Raw genomic sequence first — 12,438 nt, 5'->3', positions numbered from 1 at the left:
TCTATATAGGCAACGGTGATAATGATTTGTGTAGTTTATGGTTTTACAAATATCTTGTTTTTCGGTAACAGCTTTATTGAATATAATTCACATACCATACAATTTACTCATTTAAAGCATACAATTCAGTGGTTTTTAGTCTATTCACAGAATTGTACAACCATCACCACAATTAGTTTTATTTATTTATTTTAAATTTATTTATTTATTTATTTTTCCCCAAAGCCCCAGTAGATAGTTGTATGTCATAGCTGCACATCCTTCTAGTTGCTGTATGTGGGACGCGGCCTCAGCATGGCCGGAGAAGCGGTTCGTCGGTGCGCGCCCGGGATCTGAACCCGGGCCGCCAGCAGCGGAGCGCACGCACTTAACCACTAAGCCACGGGGCTGGCCCTCACCACAATTAATTTTAGAACATTTTCGTTACTCCAGAAAGAAAACCCATTCCCATTAACTCCTCAATTCCCCCCCAAACCTCTGGCCCTAGACAACCACCAGTCTACTTTCTGCTTCTATGGATTTACCTATTCTGGATATTTCACATTAGTGGAATCATACAATCTGTGGCCTTTTGTATCTGGCTGCTTTCACTTAGCATGATGTTTTCAAGGTTCACGCACATTGTAGCAGGTTTCAGCGCTTCATTCCTTTTTGTCTGGATAGTATTCTGTTGTGTGGTTGGACCATTCTATTTACCCACTCACTGGTTGATGGACATTTGGGTTGTCTCTACCTTTTGGCTGTTGTGAATAGAGCTTCTGTGAAGACTCATGTATGCGTTTCTCTGTGCACATGTTTTCATTCCTCTTGGGCAGATCCTTGCGCAGGAGTGGAATTGCTAGGTCATATGGTGACTGCATTTAACTTATTGAGGAACTGCCAGACTGTTTTCCACAGCAGCTGCACCATTTACATTCTCACAAGCAATGCCCCTGAGGGTTCCAATTTCTTCATATCCTTGTCAACACTTGTTCTTATCTGTTTCTCTGATCACAGCCATCCACAAAATAATTTTAATAGACCGATGTTGTTTATCCTCACCTCAACCCTGTGAGCCTTTATATTAGGGCTCTCCAACTAAGGGAAACTGAGGCTCAGAGTTGTAAAGTGAGTTGCCTGAGACCGCTTGAAGAGATGCCGTGGCAGACATTCAAAGAACTCTGGGGCCGGGTGGCATCCCAGGGTCTTTGCAGCTCTTGATCTCTTAGAGAGAGGTTTGTCCTGACTGAGGGTCTGTCCAAAGATCAGGGACGTGACCTCCCCAGAGAGGTTGGGAATGTTAGGGTCCCCATAGCCCAGGCTGCTCATCCACTCTCTCTCCTGTCTGCATAGTGAAAAGGTGCATTTCCAGGTCCATGCATGTCTTTGGGGCACTTCTGACGCAGCCAGGTCCTAACAGCGTAAACACAAGCCTAGCCCAGAGGAAGGGCGCCTCCTAGTTCTCCTAAAGTCGCCACGTGGGCTCGTGGTGGCCTTGTCTGCTCGCCTGCCGATGCCTGGTTCTCAGGGGGAAGGGGACAACCCAAAACCCCGGCGACCCCGAGCTGCTCCCGAGGGTCGGGGGGTGAGGCTGCTGCCCGGCAGGCCGTGACCGCACGCCGCCGTCGCCTTCGCAGGAGCTGGAGCTGGTGGAGGACGTGTGGCGAGGGGAGGCGCAGGACCTGCTCTCCCAGATCGCCCAGCTGCAGGAGGAGAACAAGCAGCTCATGACCAACCTCTCCCACAAGGACGTCAGCTTCTCTGAGGACGAGTTCCAGAAGCACGAGGGTAAGAGGAGGGGCAGCACGGGAGGTCAGGAGCGGGCCGTGCCCGCGGTCGTCACCCGCGTCCTCAGTAACAGCAATGGTCGTGGTGGTTCTGATTTCCAAACCTTTGTTTCATGTTGTCACCATCACTCTGCCTGGGAGAAATTGTTCAGCCTCCTTTACAGATGACGAAGCTCAGAGGTTCATTCAACAAACTCTATAGATTCCTCACTTTTCTAGGCTCTTTCCTAGGCACTGGGGATACACATTGGACAAGACAAAGACCCTGCCCTCATGAAGCTTATGTTCTAGTGTGGAGGAGATAGGTGATAAAGATGTAAACAAATAAATAGATGACACAGTTCCAGATGGTGACCAGTGCTGTGGAAGAACTGAAACAGTGGGCTGTGATAGAGGTGACTTGTTGGGGGGCTTCTTTAGATATGGTGAAGGCCTCTGACAGGTGACATTTGAGCCCTAATGAAGTGGCAGAGTGAACCATGCAAATATCTTGGGGGACGCAAGTGCAAAGGCCCTGGGGCATGACAGTTTATGGAAAACCAAGAAGGCAGGTGTAATAGGAGAAGGTGCTCGAGGCCAAGGGTGGATAAAGATGAGGTCAGAGGGGTCAGCAGGTGTCAGATCACATAGCCGTTTAGAGGCCAAGGTTTGGATTTTATCCCAAGTGTACTGGGAAGAGGTTTGAGGCACTTGTAATAGGTATGTGTTTATCAGTGAGCAACCCAGATCTAAATGGTGCTGGAGCCCCTCAGTGGTCATTCATCTTACCAACAGTTATCTAGAACCTTCACTCCAGGCCCTCTGCTGGTGCTGGGGAAGCAAAGACAGAGGGATTTGGTCTGGGCCCCCGTGGGCTAAATCATCTCGGTTCTCCCCTGGGGCCTCCTTCCCAATCATAGGCTGCCTCTTGCAGCTCGCCCCAAGGAATCTCAGACCCATCTCTTAAGTCAGAAAATTCCTTGGGTTCCCACACAAGCCCCTCCTCATGTTTGATGGGATGGGGGATGGACTTTTGTGGGGAGCCTGAAGCTCAGAACTTGTGGTTACAACTCTGTGAGAATAAAATAGCGCACTGATAAGGTCTGTGGGGACCAAGAAAAAAGGAAATGTTTGGTCCAGGGGCTGAAATTCTCTTTTGCTTGGGTTTCCCTTGTTAAGATGTGATTAGTGCAATGAAAGCAAAAGTCTTGGTGGTTATGAGCATTGGCTTTAGAGCCAGACTGCCTAGATTTGAATCCTAAGCCCGATATTTCCTTGCTAAGTGACCTTGATCAAGCCACTTGACGTTCGTGTGCTTAAGTTGCTCCCTAAATAAAAATGGGAGAAATAACCGTATCTTCCACATGAGGTTGTTGTGAGGGTTAAATGAATTAAAATGTGTGCACTGCTTGGAGTAGTACCTGGTACATGCACTCAGCAAGTGTGAGCTGGTATTACTATGAGTTATTGTCATCTAGGCCGACCTCCTTACTGAGCAAAGGAGGAAAACTTAGGCTGAGAGAGGGGCAGTGATTCGCCCAATGTCACACCGCAAGTTAGTGGCAGAATCAGGACTAGAACTCAGGTCTGCTGAAATCAGCCCCCTGAAGGAAGGCTTGTATTTCTCTGGGACCCCTTGATCTGGGGCTACCAGAGACATGTGATTCAGGCTGGAGAGGAGATGGGAATCACGCCCAGTCCCATGGATGGGGCCACTGGTATTCCAGTGCCCCAGAGCTTACAATTCCAGACAGAGTGCTGTTCATTCAGTCACCCTTTGTAAACTCATTTATCACTGGGCCTGCTCTGTGCCTGGCACTCTGGACTGTGCTGGGTTGGGGGGAGAGAGGCATATACAGGGGCCTGAATCTCCCTCCTACAATGCCAAAGGGGCAAGGATGGGAGAGCGTGGCTCAAGGAAAACTGTTTTTCTACTCACAACACTTCTGACGCCAAATGTGTGTGGGTTTTTCCCCACACCAGCCAGTTTTCCAACTCTCCAGACACCAACTGTGTGTCCTGTAATTTAATTCAATTCTGACACTAACTACCGGGAGTTAGCGTCAGACTCCACAGGTTAAGGGCTCAGTCCCACAAGACTGCCCCCACTTCAGATGCCAGTTGCAAGCTGTGGGTCTCCAGGAAGCCCACTCTTCTGTCCGACTTGGCTACAAAGTCAGGGGTTCCTACAGCTAACCCCCCAAGTTCATTAGTCTTCTGGAATGGCTCACAAACTCAGAGAAACACTTGACCTACAATTCCTGGTTTATAAAGGATACAAAAGATATTAGAAAGGATCCAGATGAACAGCCAGATGAAGAGGTACATCGGGCGAGGTCTGGAAGGGTCCCAAGCTCAGGAGCTTCTGTCCCAGTGGAGTTGGGGTGTGTCACCCTCCATGCACATGAATGCGTTCACCAACCCAGAAGCTCTCCAAACCCCATTGTTTAGGGATTGATGGAGGTTCCGTTAGGTAGGCGTGATTGATTGAATCATTGGCCATTGGTGATTAGCTCAATTTCCCCAGCTCCTTTCCTCTCTCCAGAGGTCAGGGGGTAGAGCTGAAAGTTCCATCCCTCTAATCATGCCTTGGTCTTTCTGGCAACCAGCCCCCATCCTGTAGCTAGGGGCCCACCAAGAATCACCTCATTAACATAAACTCAGGTATAGTCAAAAGGGGCTTGTTATGAATAACAAAAGACACTCCTCTCACCCCATCACTCAGGAAATTACAAGGGTTTTAGGAACTCTTGTGCCAAGAACCAAGGTCACAGACCACATACATATGTCACAATATCATAGTGGCATAATGGTACATACTCAGTCCCTCAAATGAAGACAAGAAACAAAAGAAAAACAAACAGAGCAAGTGTAACAAACAGAAAGCACAAAAGAGGTAGATTATGGGATGGGAGATTTAAAGTAGTTATACTAGAGGTTGTATTAAATGTAAATGGACTAAAAGTTCTAGATAAGAGACAGAGATTGTCAGATAGGATTTTAAAAATTCAATTCTACGTTGTTTATAAGAGATATCTCTTAGAAAGGTTGAAAGTAAAAGACCGGGAAAAGATACACCATGCAAACACTAACCAAAAGAAAGCTGGTGTAGCTATATGAATGTGGGACAAAATAGACTTTAAGGCAAAAGCATCACTACAGATAAAGAAGGTTACACTATAGTGATAAAGAGTCTGATTCACCAGGAAGATATAATGGTTTTCAATTTGTACATATGTGATAATTTAGCCTCAAAATATATAAAGCAAAAGTGAACAGAACTATATCCATAAGAGGCAAATCTGTAAAGACAGAAAGTAGATTAGTGGTTGCAGGAGGCTGGAGGAAGGTTAGGAAAGGGAGTGACTGCCTCTGGGTATGAGGTTTCTTTCTGGAGTGATAAAAACATAGTGGTGATGGTTGCACAACTTTGTGAATATATTAAAAGCTACCAAGTTGTACACTTTACATATAATAATTTAAAGAGTGGTCAGAAATAAAAAGAGAAATACATCCTCAATTGTAGTGGGAGATTTTAACATGGCTCTCTTAGTAATTGATAGAATAAAGCAGAAAAAATAACAGTAAAGATCTAGAATACGATCAGTGGATTAGTAAAGCCAGTATGCTCTGTTATTGCCTCTGCCTGCCCTCCCCACGTCCACATGTGAGAGGTGGAGGGGCCTGCCCCAGTTCCTGGAACATTTGGCTCAGTGAGCCCCAGGAGACACAAGGCAGATAGAATGGCCAGAGAGATGGACCTGCTCCAGCAGGTGGATGTAAGCGGCAGAGGATGGTTATGTACGCACACACATGCATGCGTGCACACCCCCATGTACACACACAGCACACCTGCCCAAGGGCCCCAGAACTGGTCTCAGGTAAGGACAAAATTTTAGTTTCCTCCCTCAAAGATGTATAAGAAGGCAGCCAATGGCATACAGCTGGAGAACTGGATAACAGCAGAAAATTACTTGGGCATTTTGGTTGAAATTTTCTGTTGTTAGGGGCTGGCCCGGGGGCGCAAGTGGTTAAGTGTGTGCTCCACTTCAGAAGCCCGGGGTTCGCAGGTTCAGCTCCCTGCTGACATCGACGCTCCGCTTGTCAAGCCATGCTGTGGCAGCGTCCCATATAAAGTAGAGGAAAATGGGCACAGATGTTAGCCCAGGGCCCGTCTTCTTCAGCCAAAAAAAAAAAAAAAAAACACAACAAAAGAGGATTGGCAATGGATGTTAGCTCAGGGCTGATCTTCCTCACAGAAAAAAAATTTTCTCTGTTGTCAAAGGAGACCTAAGCCTGGGGGATTCTAGAGCCCTAGCCCCACGTCCTTCAGTCTCAAGACTTGAGGTCGTTGATGTTATTTTTTTCAATATTCTACTTTCTAGAAAAAAAATAATGAAAGTAATTAAAAAAAATTTTAAATACCTACATGTGATTTTTTTTTAAAAAAATCAAGCACTGCAAAGAGTTTATGGTGAAAACTCGGTCTCCCTTCCATTCCTGACTCCAATGCCGAGTGCTCTGCCCAGGGGCAGCCTCAGAGACCACTTACTCTGTATCTTTCTGCAGATATTTTGTGCGTGTTCAAATGTACAGATTTACACAAATGCAGAAGGAGGATAAATTCCTTATCTCACACACAAATGGTAATATATTCTGGACTGTTCTGCACCTCGGTTATTGGGTTATTTTTTCTTTTACTTTTTTAAGATAGATTTTTATTTTGGAATAATTTTAGATTTACAGAAAAGTGGCAAAGATAGCACAGAGAGTTCCCGTATAGCTGTCAGCAGTATCCCCTAGTAGAAACATCTCGCGTTACCAAAGTCATTGGTCAAAACTAAGAAGCCTGCTTGGCATCTTACTGTGAACTAACCTGCAGACTTTATTCGGACTCCACCAGGTTTTAGATCAATGTCCTCCTGTTCCAGGATCCAGCCCAGGATGCCTCATTGGATATAGTGCACCTTGATGTTTTTTCGCTTAGTATTCTCTTGCAGAATTTCCTTATCTGTACAGATCTGTTTCTTTCTTTCTGAAGAACAGCATGGCAGTGTTGCATGAATTAAGACCTTGAACCCAGAGGCTTCAAATCTTACCTCAACTAGCTTCTAATCCTTGCTAGATTATTTACCTTTCCAGAAATCGACTTCCTCATGGGTAAAAAGTGGATATTATTATGAGGATTAAATGAGGTATTACGTGTAAACTGCTTAGCACATAGTAAGCATGAGATAAACCTTTGCTATTACTTGTTTTATGAGAGCTTTACTGAGATGTCAATTCACCCATTTAAATTGTACAATTCAGTGGCTTTTAGTATTCACAGTTGTGCGACCATCACCACAATTTTAGGACATTTTCATCACCTTAAAAAGAAACACTAGACCCTTTGACTATCATTACCCAGTCCCTCCCACTCCTACCCGACCCCCAGCCATAAGCAACCACTAATCTACTTTCTGTCTCTCTGAATTTACCTGTTCTGGACATTTCCTATAAATGGAATCCTACAATATGTGGCCTTTTGTGTCTGGCTTCTTTCACTTTGCACAGTGTTTTCAAGGTTCATCCATGTTGTAGCAGGTGTCAGTGCTTCCTTCCTTTTTATGGCTGATTCATATTCAGTTGTGTGGATGGACCACATTTGGTTTATCCATTCATCTGTTGATAGACACTTTGGTTGTTTCCAACTTTTGCCTATTGTGACTAGTGCTGTTATGAACATTCTGGTACAAGTTTTTGTGTAGATATGTATTTTCAGTGCTTTGGGGTATATACCTAGGAAAGGAATTGCTGGGTCATTTGGTAACTATGTTGAATTTATTGAGGAACCTGTAGCCATCTTTTTGTCTGTGACATTTCGGTAGGGCACCCACGCATGTACTGCAACACCCTGGGCCACTCCCTTGCACATCGTTGCATCTGTGTGCACGCAGCAGCCTCTGTGTGGGAGCGCTTTGCCTCAGCTTTCCGAATCCCTGCCGGGCTTGTCATGAGCCAGCCCACACTGCGCGACGTGAGACGCACTTAATTGGCATCTAGCGTGGGTCTGGCTCCTAAAGGGTTAGCTTGGGGAGGCTCAGCCTCTCCACTCAGCAGCAGCCCCCACCCGAGTGGAGAGACCGGGCAGCTGCCACGTGTGCCTTTTATTTTTATTTTGCACAGGAAACCATGGGAACACACCAAAGACAAAAGCGTTTCTTCTACCTGTGAGAGGAACACACATTGGGCAGAGGGGTCCCCAGGAGAAGTGGAGCCTGCAAAGTTAGACTGTGTGCCAGACACCGCTGTGAGCAGTGGGGCGAGGCCTGGGGGAGACTGAGGATTTAGGGGTGCCATTGTGACATAGGGTGTGTGGGGTGGGAGAGCCTGCTCAGAGGAGCCGGTCCCGCGTGGAACAGTGTTGCTTTCTCAGAGATTAGTGCTGGGCGATGCACTCAGAGCCATCTTGGTAGTCTCCTGTCTCCACTCCCTGGAAGTTTCCAAATTAAAACGCACTTCCTAGCCTCTGGTTTTTGGAAATCTGTCGTGTCAGCTGGAGGGCAACAATAGAAACTACTTGTTAGCACATGTGGAAATGAATGACAGGTATCAAAGCCATTGGTCTAGGGAGATGGGGATGCAGAGATACACTCAAGGATCTGGAAGAATTCTTAGGCTCTAGACCACCAACTGTGTCACCAGGAGAGGAGGAAGCTGTCCATGTGGTCATTTTCTGAAGGGCAGCCTAGAACAGCACCGTTCAACAGAAATATAAGGGAAGCCACATGTGTGATTATAGTTTTTCTAGTTGTCACATCAAAAAAGTAAAAAGGAACAGGCGAAAGTAATTTTAATAAAATATTTTATTTAACCCAATAGATCCAAGATATTCTTGCAACATGTAATCAATTTAAAAATTATCAGTGGGGTATTTTGCATTCTTTTTTCGTATTCTTTAAAATCTGGTGGTCTTTTTATATATATATGTGTGTGTGTTTGTTTCCCAGTTTTTTTGAGATATAATTGACTTAGAACATTATTTTAAGGGGTACAACATAATGATCTGATATATGTATATATGGCGAAATAATCACCACAATAAGTTTAGTTAACATCCATCACCACACATAACTAAAAATGTTTTTCTTGTGATAAGAACTTTTAAAATCGACTCTCTTAGCAGCTTTCAAATATACAATACAGTATTGTTAACTGTAGTCACTATGATGTACATTACATCCTCAGAACTTTTTTATCTTATACCTGGAAGTTTTTATCTTTTGATTACCTTCACCCATTTCTCCCACCCTCCACCCCTGGCAACCACCAATCTGATCTCTGTATCTGTGAGTTCAGTTTTGTCAGATTTCACATATGAGTGAGATCATATAGTATTTGTCTTTCTCTGTCTGACTTATTTCACTTAGCATGATGCCCTCAAGGTCAATCCATGTCGTCACAAATGGTAGGATTTTCTTGTTTTTTTATGGCTGAATTCCATTGTATATATATACCACATTTTCTTTATCCATTCATCCGTTGATGGACACTTAGGTTGTTTCCATGTCTTGGTTATTGTGAATAATGCTGCAGTGAACACAGGAGCAGATAACTCTTCGAGATAGTGATTTCATTTCCTTCGGATATATATTATATTTTTTGTTTTATTTTGGTAAATACACATAAAATTTACCATCTTAACCATTTTTATGTGTACAGTTCAATACTGTTAAGGTATTCACATTGTTGTGCACCCAATCTCCAAAACTCTTTTCATCCTGCAAAACTGAAACTCTGTCCCCATTAAAGAGCAATTCCCTATTCTCCCCACTCCTCCAGCCCCTGGCACCCACGATTCTACTTTCTGTCTCTATGAATTTGCCTATTCCAGGTACCTCATATAATTGGACTCATACAGTGTTTGTCCTTTTGTGACTAGTGTATTTCACTTACATAATGTCCTCAAGGTTCATCCATGTTGTAGCAGGTGTCAGAATTTCCTTCCTTTTTAAGGCAGAATAATATTCTATTGTATGGATAGACCACATCTTGTTTATCCATTCGTCTGTTGATGGCTGATATGTATTTTACATTTACAGCACATGTCGATTCAGACGCGCCCCATTTCAAGTTCTCTGTTGCCGCTAGCAGCTGCTGAATTGGACACACAGAGTGAGAATGTGCTCTCAGAGGCTGCTGGATCAGGCAGCCTGTTGTAAGGAGAAGGGGCTGTGGAATGAGGCAGACCTGAGTTCAAATCCCAGCCCCACCCTTACCAACTGGGTCTCCTTGGGAAGTATACTTACCGGTGCCTTCCTCAGGTTCCTCACTTGTGAGATGGGAATGGCAACTCCTGACTCCCAGGACTGTTGAGAAGAAGTATATACAGCATGGAAGATGGAGTTGTCTGATAAAGGATGTCCTCTAGGGCAGTTAGTCGATTTGTCCTTACATGGGAGCCAAGAGAGGCTGCTGTGAATTTCAGCTCAATGAAAATCGGCTGTGCACCCTCTCTGGGCCATTCCATACGCCTGCTGTGTTAGTTTCCTGGGCCCACCACAACAAATTACCACAGACTGTGTGGCTTAAAACAACGGAGATTTATTCTCTCACAGTTCTGGAGGCTAGAGGTTCAAAATCAAGGTGTCGGCAGGGCTGTGCTCCCTCCAGAGGCTCTAGGGGAGGGTCCTTCCTTGCCTCTTCCGGCTTCTGTGGTTGCTGGCAGTCTTTGGCTTGTGGCCGCATCACTCCAACCTCTGCCTGCATTGTCACACGGCCTCCTCTGTGTGTGTCTGTGTCTGAATCTCCCTCTCCTTTCTCTTGTAAGGACACCAGTCATTGGATTTAGGGCCCACCCTCATTCAACGCGACTTCGTCTTAACTAACTACACCTGCAAAGATCCTGTTTTCAAAAAAGGTCACATCCTGAGGTTCTGGGTGGACATGAAGTTTGTGGGGACACTGTTCTCCCTAGTAGACTTGCTGATAACATGAGGGGCTTGGGCTCTGAGAGGCAGAGAGTGGTTGCAGGAGTGTGCATTCAGGAGCCAGACTGCCTGGGTTTGAATCCCAGTGGCTCTGTGACCCTGTGTAAGTTAACTAGCTACTGTCTACCTCAGTTTCTTCGGCTGTAAAATGGGGACAGTAGGAGTCCTACTTCCTAAGATATTCTGAGGATAAAATGAGTTAAGTACTGTTAAGGTCAGATTCTTCTGGAAGGAGACCCTGAGAGGAGGATTCCTGTGCAAGTGATTTATTAAGGGAGCGCCCCCGGAGGAGACTTTTGGGGAGCAGAGGAAGCAGGATGGGGAGAGGAGGAAGCCCACAAGGGTATGGTCTTGGCGGGTGGAGTCGTGGAGGGCAGTGAGCCCCGGAGTGTGAGTTACTCTTCAGTTTCCCTGCTCCGAGGCGAGGCCACTGCACATCCTTACGGAGCCTGCCAGCCACGTGGCCCAAGGTGCCTGCCTGGTCAGTAGCAAAAGCACATTGAAGAGGAGTCGGGGTGGACATAGGGACCCTGGGGGGTCTGAGCACCAGTGTCGTCCACGGCAAACACTTAGCCGTGACGGCTGGAGACAGCAGGTGCTCCACAGATGTTAGCTATCACCTTCACCGTCCCATATCGAAGGCGCCATTCTGACCCTGATGGAGTGAGAAACACGTTGGTCCGGTGTTAAGAGACCCAATTACAGCCCCAAATGGCCACTAAGCAGCAGTGAGGTTCGGAGCACGTGGCTTGGTCTTCCCAGGGCATTTTCTTCTCATGCAGATTGAGGGGACGGACAGTGTGGGTTTGTGGGTGGTGGTGGTTGTTTTGGTCTTTTGAAAAGAAAACCTGATACACTTACTTAATCATATCGTAAAATATTGAAACAAAACTCAAGAAAAACATGAGAATTCCCTTTGCCTCATTCCCACTGCACTTGCCAGAGGTACAACCATCCTTTACTGTGCATTTTCACACATATCCCATGGGTATTTTGTTTTTAAAATAAAAGGGATTGTGCTGTGTGGATTGTCACTTGCCTTTTTTTTTACAAATTAAAATTATGTATTTATTGTTTGGGTTCCCTTTTTTAAAAAACTGAGGTGAAATTCATGTAACATAACAGTTTTGAAGTGTACATTTCCATAACATTTAGTGCATCATTTAATGTATTCACAATGTTGTGCAACCATCACCTGTATTTAGTTCCAAAACAGTGTTACCACCCCCAAAAGGAGACCCCATACCCATTAGCAGTCAGTCGCTGCCCAGTCCAGCCTCCCACCCATTCCCTCAGCTCCTGGCAACCACTAATCTGCTTTCTGTCTCTATGGAGTTATCTATTCTGGATCTTTCATATACATAGAATCATATGATATGTGGCCTTTTGTGTCTGGCTTCTTTTGCTTAGCATGTTTTCAGGGTTCATCCACATTGTAGCACATGTCACTACTTCATTCCTTTTTACGGGTGAATAATATTCCATTGTATGGATGTACCCCATGGTTTATCCCTTCATCTGTTGATGGACATTTTGGCTGTTTCCGCCTTTTGGCCATTGTGAATAGTGTGGCTGTGACTTTGTCCCTTGCCTTTTTGACTTCACAGTGTATCTCAGTCTTTTAACTGGCCACATAGTGTCCCATTGTGTGGAAGGGCCTTGTTTATTTAACCATTTCCTTGCTGGTGGACGTTTAGATCGTTGCCAGTTTTCGCTACTAC

General features: G+C 45.3%; 1 protein-coding gene across 3 annotated transcripts in view; it reads left to right on the top strand.

The window, feature by feature from the left end:
• The window catches only part of RILPL1 (Rab interacting lysosomal protein like 1), a 43,273-nt gene that overhangs the window by 5,707 nt on the left and 25,128 nt on the right, over positions 1 to 12,438 (top strand). For all 3 annotated transcript variants that reach the window (XM_087423413.1, XM_087423412.1, XM_004430057.3), the window contains exon 2: positions 1,617 to 1,767. In XM_087423413.1, coding sequence (XP_087279539.1) covers positions 1,617 to 1,767 — 151 coding nt within the window. The remainder of the gene's footprint in view (positions 1 to 1,616; positions 1,768 to 12,438) is intronic.

This window comes from Ceratotherium simum, chromosome 35, assembly GCF_057802395.1.
Source record: "Ceratotherium simum simum isolate JZ-2026a chromosome 35, ASM5780239v1, whole genome shotgun sequence".
Taxonomy (NCBI): Eukaryota; Metazoa; Chordata; class Mammalia; order Perissodactyla; family Rhinocerotidae; genus Ceratotherium; species Ceratotherium simum.
The sequence above is the reverse complement of the archived record's forward strand: the minus strand, read 5'-3'. Positions and strand labels throughout refer to the sequence as shown.